Source organism: Geotrypetes seraphini, chromosome 1 (genome assembly GCF_902459505.1).
Source record: "Geotrypetes seraphini chromosome 1, aGeoSer1.1, whole genome shotgun sequence".
Lineage (NCBI taxonomy): Eukaryota > Metazoa > Chordata > Amphibia > Gymnophiona > Dermophiidae > Geotrypetes > Geotrypetes seraphini.
Genome location: NC_047084.1, coordinates 112,067,365 through 112,089,429, shown reverse-complemented (window position 1 = coordinate 112,089,429; position 22,065 = coordinate 112,067,365). Strand labels below are relative to the sequence as shown.

The 22,065-nt window shown below is 45.9% G+C and overlaps 1 protein-coding gene across 1 annotated transcript; it reads left to right on the top strand.

Moving 5' to 3' along the window:
* Positions 1-619: 619 nt before the first annotated feature.
* On the top strand, positions 620-21,190 carry LOC117352662 (accessory gland protein Acp36DE-like). The gene is made up of 3 exons (XM_033929242.1): positions 620-1,098; positions 12,818-12,958; positions 19,552-21,190. Exons 1-3 carry the CDS (start codon positions 783-785, stop codon positions 20,094-20,096), a joined length of 1,002 nt encoding a protein of 333 aa, XP_033785133.1. The 5' UTR covers positions 620-782; the 3' UTR covers positions 20,097-21,190.
* Positions 21,191-22,065: the final 875 nt, after the last annotated feature.

The following is a 22,065-nucleotide window of genomic DNA, read 5'->3' as shown; positions in this document are numbered from 1 at the left end:
CAGAGCATGGGGGAAGGGAAGGAGAGAGCGATGCTAGACCATTGGGGAGGAAGGGAGGAGGGAAAAGAGATGCCAGAGCATGGAGGGAGAGGGAGAGATGAAAGCAGAAGAGAGGAGAGAGATCCCATGGCATGTGGGAAGGGAAGCAGATGCCAGACCATGGGCTGAGTTGGGGTGGGAGGAAGGAAGGAAGGGAAGAAGAGGTGCCAGAATATGGGGGAGGGAGTAGAGACAGAAAGAGAAAAATGGAAAGGACAGAGAAGGAGGGCAGATGCTGGATGGAAAGGAGAGTGAAGAGAAGATGAAGAAAGCAGAAACCAGAGATGGCAAAAGGTAGAAATTTTTATTTTTTTTTGCTGTATTGATAAACATTTATAAATAGAAAATGGAAATAGGGTAATCTTTTTATTGGACTAATTTTAAAACATTTTTTACTAACTTTTGTAGAGCAAAGGCCCCTTCCTCAGGCAGTGGTGTGCCAAGGGGGAGGGGACAGGAAGGTGGGTGCAGCTCCTAGGGGGTTTTCCTCCGATCCCTTTTTATAGGGCCAGTGTTGGTATGCCACTTGCTTTTAGTTTAGAAACATCGCAGACAGACGCTGGAGTGGGAGAGAGTGGCCTGGGAGTGGCTCTCTTTTTTGGGCAGGTGTAAGGAGGTGATTTAAGCAAGGGCTGAGGGAGGAGCCTCTGCACTTCGGTCAGGCGTCACCGGCATTTGAGACACAGCCGCACTATCAGGATTGTAAATTCCGAACCCAGTCCCTACCCCGAAGAGCTGCCGACATGACCTACAAGAAACGCTGGCAACCGCAGGAGGTCACGCAGCTGCTGGACGCCGTCGGCCGCTCCTCCGGCTGCGGGCAACTGATGTCCTCCAGCAGGGAAGCGAACCAGATGCTGATGCAGAGGATCCGGAGGGCCATGAGCTCCCCGCGCACCCCGGATCAGCTGCGGAGCAAGTGGAAGGCGCTGAAGCGGGAGTTCTTCGCGGTCAGGGAGAGGCGGTCCCCAGGCAACAGACCCTTCCCCTATTATGCCACCATGAGGCAGATATGGATCAAGGCAGGGCGACCCCCCTACGGCGACCGACAGTTCTCAGGTGAGAAGCCCCTAAATCTAGGATCGGGGTTCAGATTCCCTTCCTGGCTAGGCTTTTTGATTCCAAATCAGAGGCAGAATCAATGGTCCCCGCCCCAAAGAGCTTACAATGCTTTGGCTCTATGGTTCTGGGGCTCCAAACGAACTGACATTCTGGTTCAGCCCAAAGGTCCAGAGAGTCCAACAGTGGCTAATCCAGATCCTAAGGATTCCCCAAAGTAACAAAATACCTTCCTACTTCCCCCAAAGATGAGCAGTGCTTTCGCCAAAGCTACCTTAATATTTTCCTCTCTACCATTTCCATATACACTTCATTTCTTCTGTAGTTTCTTAGAATCTCTCTTCCCTGCCTGGAAGCTCTGTTCTTTGGCTAAGTCTCTCCTATCTGTACCCTTCTCCTACACTACCAGCTCCAGATTCACTTCCTGCTCTCTTGCTCCACCATAAGCCTGGAATCGACTACTCTGACTCCCACCCTATTCGGATCCAAGCTAAAAGCCCAAATTCTTATTCACCTGCTCTGTCATTTTATTCACTCCCATAATAAATCAAACTCCCTAATGCCTTATTTGTCCTCTGACTTTACTTCAGCACTGTGCATTAATCCATGCAAGAGGAAGTCCCTGATCAGTAGAGCTTACAATCGAATCAACAGACAAACACGACAAGTAGGGGTTGGGGAGTTTCTCAGTTACTTCAATACTTCCTATACCATCCATCAACTATAATATCAGAGTAGCAATTCTATATAGGGGCACTCAGATGTATGCACCCCCAATGCAGTGCCTCTTCTTATGCCAGGTGTAAATGGGCACACCCAAGGGCAGAAAGCCACAAACACAACTTACAGTACTCTATAATTTGTGTGTATTTTCAAAACACACACCCATGTTCCGTCCACGTGTACACACTCCTTGCAATTGCACAGCACTTACATGGATCCTTAGAGTATGGTGCTGAGGGCACTTGCGTGGGTAAGTGTTAAAGTGTAGTTACTTACCTGTAACGTAGGTTCTCCGTGGACAGCAGGATAGTCAGCCACATATGGGTGTTGTCCCAACAGCTCCCAATTTACGGATAAGCTCTCCAATAGCTCAGAGAGATTTTTTTTTTTCTCTGAGCACGTGCAGTGCCCGGGCACCACTGGGCATGCCCGAGCCCTACCCATTTCCCCCCTGCTTCCCCCTAATCCCCAGGATGTTCCTAGCTATGGCTGGGTCGGCCATATGGGGAGGCGGGTGGGTTGTGTGGCTGACTATCCTGCTGTCCACGGAGAACCTACGTTACAGGTAAGTAACTACACTTTCTCCTAGGACAAGCAGGATGAGTCAGCCACATATGGGTGACTCCCTAGCCGAGGGATGTACTGAATGGACCTGCGATTTAGCGCTCTGTGCATCCCTCACCTGGCTGTGGAGGCCGAGCCGGGCAGGGTAATCAGGCAAAGCAGGCTCAGTTGTGCACACAGGTTTCTTTAATAAAGTGCTGTGTTAACTGGGCAATAATACTCGCCGAACAGTGCAACTGGTCAATAACCGTCAAGGAACAGTGAGAAAAACTAACTGGTCAACAGTAACAATTCGTAATTGCATGTAACAATTAGTACTTGCATATTAAACCTCTAGTCTAGACATGTAGTACTGGCTGGCACTTAATCAGTATCTGTGCCCCCCTACTTGATCAGTGCTTGTCAAGGCAGTGGTAGTGATTGGTGTCCCTCCCGGGAGGGGAGGGCCGCTTGCAAGACTGTTTGGCCGAATGCATTCGGGGCGTGGAATGCTATGTCGAGGCAGTAGTGCTTGGTAAAGGTGTGCAAGGAGGACCAAGTGGCTGCATTGCAGATGTCCTCTATGTGCCCAGGGAGTGCATCCGGAAGCGTTCTTTGTGTATGCACTTGTTGAGATGACGGAGGTCCAGGATTGGGCGTTTGCCCTTGTCCTTCTTTGGCACGAGAAAATACCTGGAGTAAAACCCCATGTTGATCTCCTCTGGTGGCACCGCCTCTATTGCATCTGCCCGAAGCAGGTCCTCTGCTAGTCGCAGGAGAACAGGCTCGTCTGAAGTTGGGTGCCCCGCCCGCTGCGGTGGTTTTTCTGGAGGGCGGGAGTCGAACCGTATGCGGCATCCCCGTTTGATGATGTTGAAGACCCACTGGTCGGTGGTGATTCTGGACCAGGCACTCACAAACAATCTGATCCTGCCCCCCACTGGCCCCTGCTGGTTCGGGGGGGTAGTCAAAGGTTCTGCTTTTGCTTTGGGGGGGCAGTCTGCCTTTGATTGCCCCTGTCCCTTGGGCGATGCTTGTCCACGTAGGAGTTTCTATATGGCTGGGAGTGTAGGTTCCTGGACTGCTGCCAGCGTGGTGTTGCGGAGTGGCATCTGTTGGCAGTGAAGGGCTTGCGATTCCTCTGCTGTCTTCGTGGAGGGGCCCAACGTTCTAGGCCATCAGAAGCGAGGGTTTGAAGGCTGGTGCAGTCGTTTTTAATGCTGTCGACTGTCTCTTTGACCTTGTCGCCAAACAGGTGTTCTCCTGTGCATGGGGCATCCGCCAGGGGCTCGTGGAGGTCCTCGCGGAGCGCCGATGCACGGATCCAGGCCAAGCGCCGTGCTAGGATAGCCGTTCCCCCGATGCGGCTGGATGTCTCGAAGACGTCAAAAACCGCCTTGAAGAGGTGCTTGTTGCATTCCCCTTGGTCATGGAGGAGAGATGAGAGAGAGTCCTGGGAAGCAAGCTGTAGAGCCTGTTTTATCTTTTTTTGTATGGCCTCCTGGTACAGCATCATCTGGAACTGGTGTGCGGCGATTCGTGCATTAAGCATCGCGCCCTCGAAGGTCTTTCTCCCCATGGAATCTAGGGTTTTCAGGTCCTTCACAGGCAGACCGTTAGAGGCTGATCGCGCCGTCTTGTGTCTCTTGAGCACTGAGGCTACCACGATGGAGTTGTGTGGCAGCTGCGGTTTGTCAAATCCTGGGACCGGGAGGACCTGGTACTTCGCGCTCAGTTTCTTAGATGTGAGAGGCCCTGAGGAGGGGGTCCGCCAAATCTTGTCTCTGCAGTCAAGGAGGTTCATATGAACTGGGATCGCTACTGGCTGTTTGGGATAGTCCAGGGATTGCAGGAGGCCGTCATCCTCTGGCGTGGGTTCTGGTGGTCCCCCCACATGGATCCCAAGGAGGGCTGCGAGTTTCTGGATAAACTTGGGATAGGCTAGGTCCTCCGGTGCTTGTGCAGGGGGCTTCGCTGTCGTCTGTGTTTGCGATGGCGCAGGGGATCGGTCCGAGTTGTAGGCGCTCAAGAAGCTGTCGTCGGATTCGTCCCCCGTGTCGATGTCAGTGGCTCTGTTAACTTGTAGAGCTTGGCCGCTGCTCATCTGGGTGCTGGGCTGTTGCGGTGTCTGGGGGTTCCCCTGCTGAACGAGAAGCTGGGTCAGAAGCTGGACCAGTTGTTGATGGTCAACCCCCTGGCCAGTCGTCTGACGCTCAACCCCCTGGCTGGTTGTCTGACGCTCCAGGTGGGGCATTCCCTCCGTGCAGTCCTTGCGTCACTTGGTCGGTGGTGAGGATGCAGAAGGGCTGGAGGGAGATGGTGTGCTGTATGTTCGCCTGCTGCCTCTCCCTCTGGATCTGTGTCCTGCATGGGAGTGGTGATTGTGCCTTCTGTCACCCCTGCTGCGGCTGTTCTGGTGGTGGTGGCGGCGATAGGACTCCCCCCGGGGAGATCGGGAAGCATCCCGATGCCGAGTGTGCTGGTGGGGGAGTGCCGATTCTTCTCCCTGCAGCGCGCCTCGTTGTGCCCCGTTCTCAGGCTGCTTGTAGCTGAGCCGGCATCCTGAGTTGATCGGGGAGGCGTGCCCCTGCAATCTCCCTGCCTGCTGACGTCAGGAGGGGTTCCCCGACGAGTTCTCTCTTCGGGGAGGCTAGTCTGGCTGCTGGTTGGCTGGTTGTGCCGGAGGGGCGGACCTGGGCGGCGATCCTCTGCTGCTGGGAGGCGTGGCCAATCGGGGATTGGCTCCTCCATTGCTAGGGGGCGTGTTAGGCCGGTAGCTGGCTGCTCCTCCATTGGTGGGAGGCATGGCTGCATGCAGGCTGGTTTCTCCCCGGGCTCCCTTTCCATTTGCTGTTCCCTCGTTGCTAGGGGGCCTGGCTTCATGCTGGATCGGGCTGTGAAGGAGCAGGGAGATGGCTTCGCTTCCGGTCCACATGTGGGGGTAAGTGCGAGACTGGGAGGCGCCCCCAGCGATGTACCCGCTTGGGCAGAGGCCGATGGTGCTCCCGATGACTTTGGGAGGGGGGGCCGGAGGGCGAACCCCGATCGGCTTCCTGCAGGGGCTGGTGGCTAGCGGCAGCATGCAGGACCTCCGGGAGAGATTTCTCGACCGGGCAAGTTGCAGTCAGGGGGGTTGACTGAGCCAGGAAGTCCTGGAGGCTCCTCACCGGATTCGTCTGTGAATCCCCCCGCTGCTACACTCCGATGAGGATGGCTGCTGGAGGAAGATTCTCGGGTCTCACTTCTCTTCAAGAAGTCCGCTAGTGCCCTCTTCCTTAGCTTGCGTGCCCGTGGAGACAGACGGATGCAGTGCATGCAGCACTGTTCCTCGTGCGCTGTGCCCAAGCAGCGAACGCACAGGTCGTGAGGGTCCAGTGTGCTCATCCTTTTCCTGCATCCCAGACATTTCTTTGATGTTTCTGGCATCTTCAAGATGGTAAGTAGAAAAAGTCTTGATTGTAGACAAAAAGGTGATGGAGAGCTGTGGAAAAATCCGACCGATGGGAACGGGCGGAAACTAAAGACTGGGGATTAGGGGGAAGCAGGGGGGAAATGGGTAGGGCTCGGGCATGCCCAGTGGTGCCCGGGCACTGCACGTGCTCAGAGAGAAAAAAACAAACAACTCTCTGAGCTATTGGAGAGCTTATCCGTAAATTGGGAGCTGTTGGGACAACACCCATATGTGGCTGACTCATCCTGCTTGTCCTAGGACAGGGGTCTGCAACCTTTAAGACATAAAGAGCCACTTGGACCTGTTTTCGAAAAGAAAAAAAAACTTGGAGCCGCAAAACCATTATAAAACAAATCTAACACTGCATATATTGTTTCTTATCTTAATGCTATATACAGGATCACTAAATTGAAAATAAAATCATTTTTCCTACCTTTGCTATTTGGTGATTTCATGAGTCTCTGGTTGCACTTTCTTCTTCTGACTGTGCATCCAATCTTTCTTCCTTTCTTTCAGCCTCCTGTATGTTTCCTCTCCTCCAGACCTCATTCTCTCCCCCAACTTTTTCTTTCTGTCTCCCCGTTCCCCCTTCTTTCTGTCTCCGTGCCCTCCCCCAAGCCACTCGGTTTGCTGCCACCGCAATCGGGGAACAGCCCCCAAGCCACCGCCGTCCCAAGCTTTCCCTGCAGAAGTGTTGCGCTGACCAGCATTCCGCTCCCTGACGTCAATTCTGACGTAGGAGAGGAAGTTCCGGGCCAACAAGGCATTTCTCCTCATTCCATCCAGCCTGAGCCCCATCTCTCCTTGATCCAGCATTTCCCTTCTGTGTCTGTCAGAATTACCATTCCACCTATTTTCCAGCATCACCCTTCTTTGTGTCCATCTCACCTATATCCCTATCTCACCACTTTTTCAGAATCTTCATTTGTCTCTGTCCTTATCTTTACGCCATGTTCACCATTTGCCCTTTCAATGTCTTTATCTCCCCCCACACACTTTTTCAGCATTACTTCTATGTCTCTATTTCACCTCCTCTTCATGTCCCCTCTGTATCTCTATCCTTATTCAGTAGGTCCTGCTTACCCTTTCTCTTCTTTGTGTCACTATCTCCATTTTCAGCTTTCCCCCCTTTTCCTTTGTTAATGCACCCTGTAGCCAGAATCTTTCTACCCTCCCTCCACTCCGGCCCAGCCCAGTATTACATTACATTACATTACATTAGGGATTTCTATTCCGCCATTACCTTGCGGTTCAAGGCGGATTACAAAAGGTTAGTTTAAAAAAAAAAAAAAACAGAGTTACAATGATTAGCTAGAGAGGTAAGTTGTAGATCTTATAAACATTTAGCAGGTTGTTGAGGGTGAGGTGGTTTGTAAAAGAGTTAATAGGTGGACATAGTGGGAGTTCTTTTGTTATTATTAGTGCAGTAGTGGGTAGATCCAGTGTCAGTTTTAGAGTTAATAAGCGGTCGTGATGTTATTGCTGCTTCAGGAATTTCTTGAAAAGTGTGGTTTTTATTTCTTTTCTGAACGTCCTATAGTCTGAAATATGTATAGTATAGTATGAAATATTTATGAAATATAGTATAGTATGAAATATTTCCTTTTGTTTCCCTCCCCTCTCTCTTTCTCTCTCTCTTCTCCTCCCTCACCCACGAGTCCTGCATCTGGCCCTCTCCCTTCTACCTGCACCTGGCAACACTCCCCTGCTCCGCGGCTCTCTTCAGCAACTCGTCAGCAGCAGTGATCAAGACAAGCTGCCGACATCGAGGCCTTCCCTCTACGAGTCCCGCCTTTGTGGAAAAAGGAAGTTGAAACAAGCGGGACTCGCAGAGGGTAGGCCCCGACGTCAGAAGCTTGTGTCGATCGCTGCTGCTGAGTTGCCGAAGAGAGCCGCGGAGCAGGGGAAGCAGGTAGAAGGGAGAGGGAGATAGGAAGGCTGTAGATCTCCGGAGCATGACACCGACCCCGGCCAGGATGATTTCTTTTTCAGGCGTGCACCTTACAAGTCCAGCGTCGCGGCGGGAAATAGCCATGCTGAGCAGTGAGCTCAGCACTACACAGATGAAAGCCTTGCTTGCTGATTGGTCCGGCGGCACGGCGGGACGGGGCCGCCGGACCAATCAGCAAGCAAGGCTTTCATCTGTGTATGTGCTGAGCTCACTGCACAGCATGGCTATTTCCCGCCGCGACGCTGGACTTGTAAGGTGCATGCCTGCGTGACACACTACCGGAGCCGCAGCAAAGGTGGAAAAGAGCCGCATGCGGCTCTGGAGCCGCAGGTTGCCGACCCCCGTCCTAGGAGAATATTCTCTGCACTTCTACCTGCAAGACGCATGGAGATGTGGAAGGGATTTCCCCTCCCTTAACCCCTTTTTACCTTCCTTTTAAATTTGATTTCAACTTCGATGTCATTTTTTCTTTTACCCTTACCTAGTCCCTCTCGTATCAAATTTGTCTGTCTCGGCTAATACCTATGTTATTTATTTATATTTCTTCCATCTGTGCGTCACACATACCTATACAAGCTCTAGGCGACATTACAGAGGAAGGGGTTAGAAGAGGGTAGGGGGGACTATGGAGGGCAGGAAGGAGTGGAGAGGAGAGAAGCATGGAGCACCATCTATGTAAATGATATGTAAATGAGTTAAAGGAATAGAAGGGAGGAACCGTTAAACAAAAGAATTCAGTTAATAAAATAAAAAGAATAGGGCTAAAAACAATGGAATAAAATTTAAAGTAAATTTATAAACATTCCCCTTTTGGTTTTTATTTTTATCCCAATTTTAGCATTGTAAATCGACAATACTAGTCGATGGTCAGTATATCAAACAGTGAATAAACTTGGAACTTGATTATGACCATTTTATCACGGGACATTTCAATATGGCCATGATGAAACAGCCGCGACGAATCATCCTCTCTGCGATGAACTGTGACAAATCGTGCCCTGGTTCCTCTCCAGCCCCCTCCCCTCCCCGCCAGTACCTCTCCTCCTCCCCTCCTGCCAATGTCTCGTCTCCACCCCCCCTCATAACGCTTGAAAAGTTTTCCAGTGCAGCTTCCATCCCCTGCTCAGCCAGCAGTGGTTCTCTTCTAACATCACTTCCTAGTTGTGGGACCAGAATGTGACATCAGAGGGGAGACAAGGTTGACGTGAGCAGGGGGCGGAAGATGCTGTTCATTCCAGTGAACTTTTCAAGAGGTATGTGGGCTGTGGGGGGCCCTCCTACCTTGGGGGAGGGGGGTGTTGGCGGATGCTCTTTTTGAGGGGGGTGTCAGGGGTGAACATAAGAATTGCCACCAGTGGTCCATCGTGCCCAACAGTCTGCTCACACGGCGGCCCTTAGGTCAAAGACCAGTGCTCTAAATGAGTCCAGCCTCACTTGCATATGTTCCAGTTTAGCAGGAATCTGTCCAACTTTGTCTTGAATCCCTGGAGGGTGTTTTCCTCTATAACAGACTCTGGTAGAGCGTTCCAGTTGTCTACCACTCTCTGGGTGAAGAAGAACTTCCTTATTTTGTATAGAATCTATCCCCTTTCAACTTTACAGAGTGCACTCTCATTCTCCCTATCTTGGAGAGGTGAACAACCTGTCCTTATCTGCTAAGTCTATTCCCTTCGGTACCTTGAATGTTTCGATCATGTCCCCTCTCAGGCTCCTCTTTTCAAGGGAGAAGTGGCCCAGTTTCTCTAATCTCTCACTGTACGGCAACTCCTCCAGCCCCTTAACCATTTTAGTCGCTCTTCTCTGGACCCTTACGAGCAGTACTGTGTCCTTCTTCATGTACAGTGACCAGTGTTGGACGCAGTATTCCAGGTAAGAGCGCACCATAGCCCGGTACAGCGGCATGATAACCTTCTCCGATCTGTTCGTGATCCCCTTCTTAATCATTCCTAGCATTTTGTGATACTACGTTCAAGTTTTATTAAAAATTTGATACAATCGCTTATCTGGCGTTCTAAGCGAGTTACACTTCTCCCTCCGTATTAATGGTTTTAGCAATTGCGGTTTCGATTATTCACGGTTTTTAGTTTGCTGGCTCCTCCCCCCAAATTACATCAGCTTGCATAGAGAAATCGCTGATTCCAAGCGTTTACAGAGAAAATCCCTGATTCCCACCGTGTTTTGCCTCTCCTTCAGGAACATACCAGATCTCCCACCATGCTGTTTACGGTTTCACCATATTCACAATGGTTTTTAAAAGAAAACAGCGAATAACATATGAAAAAGTTATTTGTGGGTTTTCTGTATTTGTGGTTCTGTTAATCCCCTATCACAGCGAATAAGGAGGGAGAAGTGTACAAATAAAAAACGGGGACTAAAATAAACATCAGTTGTAAAATACAGACTAAAATTAACATAGTTTTAAAACAGTACTAAAGGAATATGGCTAACATGAGAAAAAAGGTATATGGGCAGGAAATACAATTGAGGTAGGAAAGGAGAGGATTCAAGGAAAGAGGTTTAGGGTTACAAAAAGTGTTTCCTTTGAAAGTTAGAGACAGTGTAAATGGGCAGATATCATGTTTTCAAAGCTTCTTGGAATACAGGACTCTTGAGTTGGCCTCTCAATACGATGGGCAACTACAGAGAAGATGTCCTGGCGTTTGGTACTAATTATTCTTAGTCCAAGATCCATGGCTCGTAAAGAATGAGATATTTGTCTATAAATTGTGGGATTTTAGTTTGTAGTATTTTGAATATTAATAAAGAAATTTTATAGGAAATCCTATATTTTATCGGAAGCCAATGTACCTTTCGTAACGGGGGAGTTACATGGTCAAATTTATTAGAATTCATAATGAGCTTGATGGAAGCGTTTTGAAATATTTGTAGGCGCCTAATTTCCTTCTCTGTAATTCCAATAAGTAAACTGTTGCAGTAATCTAATTTGGAAATGACTAAAGAATGGATCAGAATGCTTAGTGACTTGGGTTCTAGAAATGCTGAAATTGAACGAATCATAAGAAGTTTAAAGAAACAGGATTTAACCACACTACTGATATGTTCATGGAAAGAAAGGTTTTGTCAATAATGACCCTAAGATTTTTATAGTTGTAACACATTCCAATGGGCAATTGTTAAGAGATATTGGGACGCATAATGAAATCCCTTCTTTCCAAGGGAAAATCATTGTTTTGGTTTTAGTGGTGTTTAACTCTAACATGTTTTCAATCAGCCATAAGAACATAAGAATAGCCTTACTGGGTCAGACCAATGGTCCATGAAGCCCAGTAGCCCATTATCACAGTGGCTAATCCAGGTCACTAGTACCTGACCAAAACCCAAGGAGTAGCAACATTCCATACAGAATCTAAAAGAATAGCAAGATTCTGGAATCCCAGAAAGTAGCAAGATTCCAGAATCCCCAGAGTAGCAACATTCCATGCTACCAATCCAGGGCAAGCACTTGCTTCCCCCATGTCTTTCTCAATAACAGACTATGGACTTTTCCTCCAGGAACTTGTCCAAACCTTTCTTAAAACCAGCTACGCTATCAACTCTTACCACATCCTCTGCCAACGCGTTCCAGAACTTAACTATTCTCTGAGTGAAAAAAATTTCCTCCTATTGGTTTTAAGAGTATTTCTCTGTAATTCATCGAGTGTCCCCTAGTCTTTGTAATTTTGGATGGAGTGAAAACTCGATCCACTTGTACCCGTTCTACTCCACTCAGGATTTTGTAGACTTCAATCCTATCTCCCCTCAGCCGTCTCTTTTCCAAGCTGAAGAGCCCTAACCGTTTTAGTCTTTCCTCAAACGAGAGGAGTTCCATTTCCTTTACCATCTTGGTTCCTCTTCTTTGAACCTTTTCTAGTGCCACTATATCTTTCTTGAGATAAGGAGATCAGAATTGAATGCATTACTCCAGATGAGGTCGCACCTTGGAGTGATACAGGGGCATTATAATATTCTTAGTCTTGTTAACCATCCCTTTTTTAATAATTCCTAGCATCAAATGGTTTCAGTTAGCAAAGAACAGAATTTAAAATTAATTGTATAGTGCATAGGATTGTACATCAAAAGCTCCCACCTTGAGTCCTGCTTGTTACACTTCCCAGGCTATGCTAAGATGATGGCTACTTAGAAAAGAGCTTGTTTTTCCATTCCACTTAATTTATCCATTTGATGTACCACTGTTTGGCCTTTTATGTGTGGCAAACTCCTCCCCTGGATTTAATGGCATTGAGCATTCTTCTTTCCTTTCACAAATTATGTAAAGCTTGACTTTTTCAGCAAGCTTTTAGTTGGGTATTTTATTGTCTAGTCTGTTTCAATACTTTTCTTATTTGTATAAAGAAATAGCAGGTGTTCTACAAACTTGACTGGCTGGAGTCTCCTATGGATTCCTTAGTTCCTTCCCAAATAATCCCAATATTCTGTTTTTCCTGTTACAATGGTCTCTATTTTATAATCTCTCCCCGGCCATCACAATGGCCACATGCTATTGCTTTCTCTTGAATCCAACTGATGTGAATCCTACATCTGGCCACTTGGTGGTGCTGTTGAGCATTGGTCAAGAGACTCTCCTATCCCAGCAGAGGTTGCGCCTTTATATTGAACTCAATTTGTCCCCATTCCCATCCCCGCGGTTAGCCATGGGAAACCATCCACATGTGATTTTTTAAGGAGAGAAGAAAGAATCAAGTATGAATGGACCCAGCTTCTGTCCCTCAACCCTTGTATTGAAGAATGCTGGTGTAGAAGGACTGAGGTTGAGGCTGACACTAAAGAATGACACGGGATAGCTATCCACTGGGATGGGAATGGTGATGAATTCTGTTCCCATGCCATTCTCTACTTAGCATGGCAGTACAGAGCCCTAGCCTCTGAGTCACTTGACCATCCCTTACTTGTGGACCCATTGGTGCTGACTGTGGCTTAGATCTATTGAAACTGCTGAGTTGCTGCTAAAATGCTCTCTCTAAGTGCTTTTCACTGAAACCTACAGTTGAGGCTCTTAATGATTTATCATTGCTCTACATTTCTGCTTCCAGATATCAGGAACCGAGTGGTCCGAACAGAGCCACAAGAAACCAATTCCAATAGGAGGTCAGAAGCAATCTTAATTCCAAAAAGGACAGACAGTGAGAGATCATGGTCCGATGAGGAGCGGCCTTCTACCAGTAATGAGCAAGGTGAGCAGATATAGCTAGAATGCGAGCACAGGTAGTGAACTGAGGATCATGCATATGGTAAGTGATGTACATCTACTGGGTAAGAATGGTCACGCATAGTCAGCTTTACCATTAATAGAAAGAGAAACCAGCGAATGAGATAAGAGCTCCTTCCTCCCTTCTCTCTTTGGTGGGAAATGAATAATCCACACTCCTGTCTTTCTTTGCCACAACCTGGAATTGTCTTCTAAGGGAGTGGAGATCCCTTGCCGCGATAAGTGTAGTGGCCGCGTCTACAATAACCCGATTGTCTAACCAGCGTCTGTAACATGGACGTCGGTTGCAGAATCAGGTTTATTTTAGGCGGCCTTAAGCCCAATTCTATATAGGACGCCCGTCGGCTTCTGTGACCGACAACCACTGTAACCGTCAATTCTTTACAGTGGTTGTCGGTGGGAAATAGGGATGGAGCCTTGAAAAAGCAATCTAGGCGAAACATGTCGGCTTTGACATCCCTAACTAATGCTGACATCTCGAGCCAAGAAGACTTAGCCACAGTTTTAAGCTAAGTATTAATTTATAAATAGAAGAAAAGTTTAAAAAAACATATAAATATAAAAATTAAGCTCTATGAAGAATATTATAAGACCCAGTGACGAGCTGACACGTAAAGCTCAGGACAATGAGATGAGTCCTGAGTGGTGCCACTGAGGGTCTGATAAAATGTAAATAAGGTTGCTTAAATAGCTGGAAAGAAATCGATTTCTGGCTATAATTAAGAGTTATATGAAGTAAGCACCTTGATTTCAAAACAGTGCTTTTGTTTGATGCACTGCTTTCAATGCATATTCATTGGGGAAATCTTGAAAACCCGACTGGATTGCGGCCCTCAAGGAGGGACTTTGAGATCCCTGGTGTATCCTGCCAGAGCTGGTGTTAGACCGCAAATGTGAGCTAGGATTTAACAGAGAGGAAAAGTCATTTTTGTTTCTTTATTTTGTTTACACCACTGGTTCCCAACCTTGTCCTGGAGGACCACTAGGCCAATCGGGTTTTCAGGCTAGCCCTAATGAATATGCATGAGAGAGATTTGCATATAATGGAAGTGAGAGGCATGCAAATCTGCTCCATGTATATTCATTAGGGCTATCCTGAAAACCTGATTGGCCTGGTGGTCCTCCAGGACAGGGTTGGGAACCACTGGTTTACACCACAGCATCAGTGTGGTTAGGAGAAGCCAAAGGGGGTGAAAAAGCTATAAAATAAACCCACTAGGATATTTGAAAAAAACACCCAATTGGGCAGGAAAATCAAATCAAATTGAAAAACCAATTCAATAGGCTGAATCGAATCAAAAATTTTTTTCCTGAATCGGGCAGCACTAGTTTGCGCTACTGTCTTAGACTTTAGGACCTGGGATTGGGGAGAGATGGCATCCTCAGTACTTTATAATGCAAGTGAAACGAGGATTTGGTCAGACTTTTGGAGGGTTTGCAGAAGAAAAATATTGTATAGGCCGGGGACATGAGACAGCAGGAAACGGGAACTTTTCTTCCTTCTATTTTTGTGAATGGAAAGGCTGAGGATGTCAGAGAGTTCAGTTAAAATATGTGCTTTATAAGAAAATATAATAATGTGTTTTATAAAGTTTATAAGCACTGCTGGCCTACCCGGTGAGGTGTTCCTAGTGGTGGTGGTGGCGGCAGCATGTCAATGTGTTGAGAGGAAGAGGTGGTCTCGGAAATTCTGCTGAGCAAACTCTGGGCCCATTTCCACCCCCTAGTTAGTCCACTCCACTCAACTGGTTCACACACTGAGTGGGTCTTTGGGTGTTGTGCCTGGGTAGTTGTTTTGGGATCTTTTCCAGTGGTTTGTCAGTATCTTCTTGTGGTCCAAGGAAGGAATCTTTGTTAACCTTAGCATTGACCTTCAGAATATGTTTGTAACAGCGCTGCTTGTGTGGCATTAGGCTATGTAGTGATCGAAAGAAAAAAACAGACCTTTGCACATTTTTGCACTATATGGTGGGTGTATGAAGAGATTCACATTTCCTGCACAGCTAAGTCCTTGTGAAGTTACCTTGTTCTTTCTGTATTTGACATCTAGCAAGGTCTCTGTTTGGAAGGAAAGATCTCAGCTTAAAAATGAAGTGGCCAGAAGTTATGGTAAAAGCAGATAGCGTAGCTGGTTTTAAGAAAGGTTTGGACAAATTCCTGGAGGAAAAGTCCATAGTCTGTTATTAAGACATGGGGGAAGCATCTTCTTGTCCTGGATCGGTAGCATGGAATGTTGCTACTCTTTGGGTTTTGACCAGTTATTCTTATGTTATGTTCTCATCTGTAGGAGCCTTTGTTTTCACTTCTTATTTTAATTTTTTTTCTGGGAACTTATTAGTGTTTTTTATAATGGGAACAAAAATGGAAGAGAATTAATGTGTGTGGAATGGGGGGGTAACTAAATTCTTCAGCTAAATAATTAAATCCACCTCAACCAGACATAGGAGAACTCACGCACCATTCACACACCCTCCAACCAAAAACGTCAAAAGAAAAAAACAGTTCGACAACCTCCTAACCATTCGAGCTGCAATACTCGACCCCCAACTCTACAACCTATTGACCTCGACCACAGACTACAAAACCTTCAAAAAAGAAATAAAAACCCTTCTATTCAAAAAACACATAAAACCGGACTAACACAATCAGAACTGTCCCAAGCATCACCTGCAACTATTCCATATGTACTTCTGATGTCATGACAATTCAGACATAATTTATGTTATGTTATGGTATGTTTGGAATAATGGTTACATATATGAAGTTCAATAAAAGAACATTTTCACTGCCTGTTTCTATTATGACCATTTATTCCGTTTCATGGTTATTACAAAAAATATTTTTTTACATGGGGGGTGTCAAAAAATGATGGTCCCCGGGTGCCACATACCCTAGGTACGCCACTGCTGCTAGACTAGAATGTATGCAGGTAAGGCTAGACTCAGTTAGGGCTCAGGTCCTTGACCTAGGGGCCACCGCGGGAGCGGACTGCTGGGCATGATGGACCACTGGTCTGACCCAGCAGTGGCAATTCTTATGTTCTTATCAAATGATCTAACTAAACCTGATCAACCCTCCACAGATCCCAACACATACTACATCTATTAACCATGTATTCTCCCTGGAAATGCCCAGGCCAACTCTTGTTTTAAACTGCCTAGAACTGAAAGGTATTGGCGGGATAGAAGACACCAATGTAATGTAATGTAATGTAATATTGAAGGGAATTGACTTAGTAGAGAAAGAGAGATTGTTCACCCTCTCCAAGGTGGAGAGAACGAGAGGGCACTTGCTAAAGTTAAAAGGGGATAGATTCCATACAAATGTAAGAAAGTTCTTCTTCACCCAAAGAGTGGTAGAAATCTGGAACACTCTTCCAAAGGCTGTTATAGGGGAAATCACCCTTCAGGGATTCAAGAAAAGGTTAGATAAGTTCCTGCTGGACCAGAACATACGCAGGTAAGGCTAGACTCAAATAGGGCACTGGTCTTTCACCTAAGGATCGCTGCATGAGCGGACTGCTGGGCACGATGGACCACTGATCTGACCTAGCAGCGGCAAATCTTATAAGTTACTTTCATAATTGCTGGGAAAAAAAGCCCATATTAAGCTCCAAAGGCCTTCAGCTGGGGTCTCAACTCCAGAAATTGTTTGCGGCACTGAGCTGTACGCTTATCAAAATCAGGTACTATATGTAACTTAACACCATTCCAGCGGATACTGGAGCTTTGACGTGCTTTTCTTATCGTCTCCACTACTTGTGAGTGGCATAATACTTTGAAAATAATAGGACTAGGACCACAGTTATGGCCTTCTATTTTTGCTGGAATTCTGTGCGCCTTCTCCACTTCAAACGGAAGTTTGAATTTGATTTGTAAAACTTTTGGGACAAGACTTTCAATAAACTGTAGAATATCCACACCTTCAGGCACTCCCAAAATATGAAGATTGTTTTGACAACAGCGGTTGTCCAATTCGTTTCTTTTGACGGTTCCAATCAACAGCAGAATCTTCTAATACAGAGATATGCCGCTCAACTTCAGCTGTTCTAATGGCACAATTGCTTAGTTGCACAGAAATACTTGATATTTCTTGCTGCATCGTCAAGATAGTTGTCGTGCTGTCTTTTATCATAGTAACATAGTAAATGATGGCAAATAAAGACCTGAACAGTCTATCCAGTCTGCCCATAAGTTGTACTCATTAAAAAATACATGATTACATTAACTTGTCTCTTCTTTGATATTTGTGGGCCATAGACTGTAAAGTCTGGTATTGTCCTAGGTTCCAAATGTTGAAGTTGCCATCCAAGCTCATTAGAGCCTATCCAACCATCCCGTTGTTTGCAGGACATCTACCATAAAGTCTGGCCAGTAACATCCTCCTGTTCCATATTAGTGGAGTTCACATTGATACCTACCCCAGCCCATCCTACACCGAATCACCATATATGGGAAACAGACTGTGCAGGTCAGTCCAATACCGGCCTTAGTGCTTTACTTTTCATCCTTCATTTTCTAATTAGAGATCTAATTAGACATCATATCCATTATAGTAGCTAGCTCTTTCATTATCAGCTCCATTACATCTTGTAACTCTCTAGGTGGTACTTTCATCGGCATCGGCAAATCTTGCTTTGCTCTTTTCCCACTACTTTGAGACCAAAAAGCGTTTTCAAATTTATTTTGTGTTAAAGCCGCCATTCCACTTTATGATTATGACTATTGTCAAATCCTCCAGACAAGATAAAGTGGTACACAGAGTTTTAAACTCTCAAAGTGAAGAGAGCGATGAGTTTAAGCTGCCATCTTTGTGCAATGCAGGCTCCACCCCCCTGTGTTCCAAGGTTAATCCCTCTGATGATGGAATCTCCTAGCAGCAATACTTTCCTGGTTTGAGCCTTTTTATATGTGCTTTATTGGTGCTTTACTTCAGAAGCTATCTTCACTGGTTCTAGTTCCTCCTCAGTTCTTTTATCTTGAGCATCACAATGCTCTAATGGTGCAAAGGGATTCTTTAGAGGCAACAATTGTGATGCTTCTGTGACATATGCCACAGTCTCCCTGAGCCTTCTGTGATCCATTTATTCCTGGGTTGTTTTATTCTTTGGGGGAGTGGTGGTAAATTGGTATATTTGTGTGGGGTGATTGTAGCTGCTTTAATTGCCTCCAATTCCTGCTTTAATTGCCTCCAATTCCTGCTTAAGTTTACAGAGCTCTTCTTTGATACTAGCAAGGTGAAGACAGTTGGGGCAAGCCTTGAGTCTCCAGATGGTGTGCCTGGGAACTAAAGCACCACAATGATTGCACTGAATGAAATTCATCTTGGTTGGTTGAAATTGGGGTTGACGGAGACTTCTTGATTATTGGGCTGTCTATATGAGTTTCAGACCCTTGGATGGGTGGGGTGTTGGGAGAGGGGGAGGGACTAAAGTCCCAGTGAGTCATCAAGATCCCTATCAGCAGTTCTATAAAATGGCCTAGCAATTGAGACAATCCACCTTTTTAAAAAGTTTACATATGCCCAATAAATTTAGCTAGCATCTTGTGTGCTATAATCTCTAGCTACAGATTAAACCTTAACGCTGCTTTCTAGTATGACTGACTGTAAAATAAAATAAACCTTGCCTGGAGTATGAAAGACAAGAGTTAGTCAGAAAGGTTTATCTGTCTAATGACAGAGCTAAGCAGAAAAAGAAAAGGAGGCAAAGCTTTTTTTTAAGTGGGGGTGGGGAGTGGGGGGGGGACTAGGTTACTGGGGGGGGACTAGGTTACACTACACTACAGACAAACAATTCTTAAAATTTAAGTCCCAATAATTAAATAAATAATAAAGTCTGTACTCAGGTCTAGAGAAACAGTTTTTAAATCTCAAAATTAAACAAATAATCAAGTTTGTGATCAAGCCCAGAGAACCCAGCAGTTTTAAATTCTACTAATTTAAATATTAAAGTCAGTGTTCAAATCAAGAGAAAAAAATATTTAGGTAGCAAAAACCTATTTCCAGTCAGTTGAGATATTTAAGAATAAAATGAAAGGCACTTATTAGTTTTCCAGATCAGATTCTTGCAGAACAGCACCTGGAAGTCAATGCTTGAAAGTGTGCTTTGTTCCTCTTGAATTAGCAGAATATCCTTTAAAGTTGAATTGTGAAGTTTTTACAGCAGTGGATCATTCCTCCTATTGGTTTTAAAAGTTACAGAGAAATACTTTTAAAACCAATAGGAGGAATTTTTTTTTCACTCAGAGAATAGTTAAGCTCTGGAACGCATTGCTATAGGTTATGGTAAGAGCGGATAGCATAGCTAGTTTTGAGAAAGACATGGGGGAAGCCACTGCTTGCCTTGTATCGGTAGCATGGAATATTGCTACACCTTGGGTTTTGGCCAGGTACTAGTGACCTAGATTGGCCACCGTGAGAACGGCTACTGGGATTGATGGACTATTGGTCTGACCCAGTAAGACTATTCTTATGTTCTTATTCTTTTATCAATGTGACTGTTGCGTATGATTTGTCAGATATCTGTGTGCTTAATATTCTCATTTGCACTTCCTCCAGGGGAACCATCCAGGCAGCAGGATTCAGCACCACCTAAGAGGAAGCATGCGGAGATCCTACCCGAGAGGCAGCAGAGAGAGGCACAAACTGAGCCCCAGTCAGTGGAATCATATATTGAGATGCTGGATGATGACTCTGTAAACTCATCACCATCCTTTTCCATCAATGAGACCACAGAGGAGGAGGAAGAAGAAGGGAATGATGAGCGGCTTGAGAACTTGGGGATGAGGGGAAAGGAGGCATTGATCTCTATCTCCCAGCTGAAAGTTGATTTGGAGTATATGAAGAAACGTCAGGCCAGAATTGAGGACAAGTTTGAGATCCAAAGTGAGGTCATGAAGACCCAATTTCAGGTTCTGCAGAACCAAAGTCAGATCCAATATCAGGCTCTGCAGGACCAAAATCAGAAACAATTTGAGACTTTGCAGGTCCAACTGCAGGCTGCACTTGGAGTCAGATTAAAGGACAGGCCCAGTAGGTCCATGCCTCGGACCCGAGGAGGTCAGAAGGGTCCAATCCACTATTTCAGGGAGCAGGGCTGGTGATAGGGGGCAAACAAAGCAGTTGCCCTGGGCTCCATGGCTTTAGGGGGACCCCTGAAGGCCATCATGTTTCTCCCTTGTCTCCACTCTCATCTGGCATCCCCCTGGACTTCCTGGTCTAACTTTAAAAAGTAATTATGCTCTGCAGAGGATCACCAGTGTTGCAGTGATTCTAACAGGCTGCCTTTGGCCTCCACTGCACTTTCCCTCTGCCACGGTCCTGCCCCACCTCTGACACAACATCCTGTCTCTGCCTGGTTGGACCGTGGCAGAGGGAAAGGTCAGGGAAAAGTAAAATGTCCAGACAACAAAGGTAGAAAAAAAGTATTTTAGTTTGGAATTTATTAACTGGAATATGTTAGCTTTGTATTGTTCAGTGGCATAGCCAGACAGGAGCGGGGGGTGGGGCCATGGGCAGAGTGGAGCCAGGTGTAGGGTTACAAGATTTTGCATCTGGTAAAAAAAAGGCGTGGCTCCATCCTATTCCACCATCGGTCCTGCCCCTTCTGCCTCCCAACCCAAGCCCCACGCAAACCTCGTCTCTTCAGGCCACGTCTGGAGTGTATCAGTGCATGCACAGATGCGACACGATACATTGCACTCGTGTGCGCATGCATGCGTCATCACATCTGCACATGCGCAGATGCACGGTAGGCTCGGCCTCGATCTCGCCAGCTTTTCAAAACCCAGACAAAGTACCGGGTTTTGAAAAGTCGTCCGGATTGATTAGGACGTGGTCTGACCAAGTGAGAGAGTATGTCTGAGGTTTTTGAAAGAAATGACTGATAGCTGTTGGGCCGAATATCATGTCAATAGTGTGTCCGCTGAATGAGTGGGAGAAGAGAGTAGTGGGATCAAAGAAATATCTGGAGTTAGGGTTAAGAGTTCTAATGTGTTTGGATGATTGGGCTGATTAAAATGTATATCGAAGTCTCCAAGAATAATAGGAATTGGATGGGAAATACTAAAGTAATTGTAATTTATTTCTTATATACCGCTACATCCGTTAGGTTCTAAGCGGTTTACAGAAAATATACATTAAGATTAGAAATAAGAAAGGTACTTGAAAAATTCCCTTACTGTCCCGAAGGCTCACAATCTAACTAAAGTACCTGGAGGGTAATAGAGAAGTGAAAAGTAGAGTTAGAGGAAAAATAAAAATAAAATAAACATTTTAACAAGACAGCATTGATCTAAATACTTTGGAAGGTAGAAGAGAGGAGAGAAAGGAATAGAAGCAGAAGGGGGAGCCGTTGAACAGTAGAATTCTGGAGAAATTTAAATGATAGAAATAGAACAAAACAAAGACAAAAGGCAAAACAATAGATAAGATTAAAGATAAATCATAAGCTGGAAAGAAAAATAAAATAAAACTTTGTCTTCAATCCACGGTTTCAGCGTCAGTGATGAAGTGGAGCAAGTAAGTTTAGGAGGAGCGGTTGACGTTTCCAGAAAGGGCTTCTTCAGGGAAGAGACTTGGCCGACAGTCCCAGGATGCCTATGTCTCCTCCCCTGCGATGTTCTCCCATCCATGCATTCCCTCCCAGACACACTGCCCGTGCCCCAGCCGCTCCAAGGAGGCTGCCCCAGATGAGGTCCATAATTGCAGATATGAGGGCAGTTAAGGAAGATTTGGTAACAGGAGGGGGGAGGTAAATAAGAAGGAAATGAAAAGGTTGGGAGTTGAGAATAGAAAATTGGAGGGTTTCAACTGGGTAGATGTTATATGGTGAGGAGAGGTCAGTTTTAATGGAGATGGAAGAATGATAAATCACTGCTAGGCCTCCTCCTTTTTTATTTGGGCGGCATTGAAGTTTTGCTTTATAGTTGTTTGGGCAAGCTTGGTTAATGTAGGCCTCCTCGCCTTGAGTTAGCCATATCTCAGGCAAAGAATGTGTAGGTTGTGTTGGAGAATTAAATCATGTATTAGGTGGTGTTTGTTTTTGATGGAACGTACATTTAAAAGACCTAT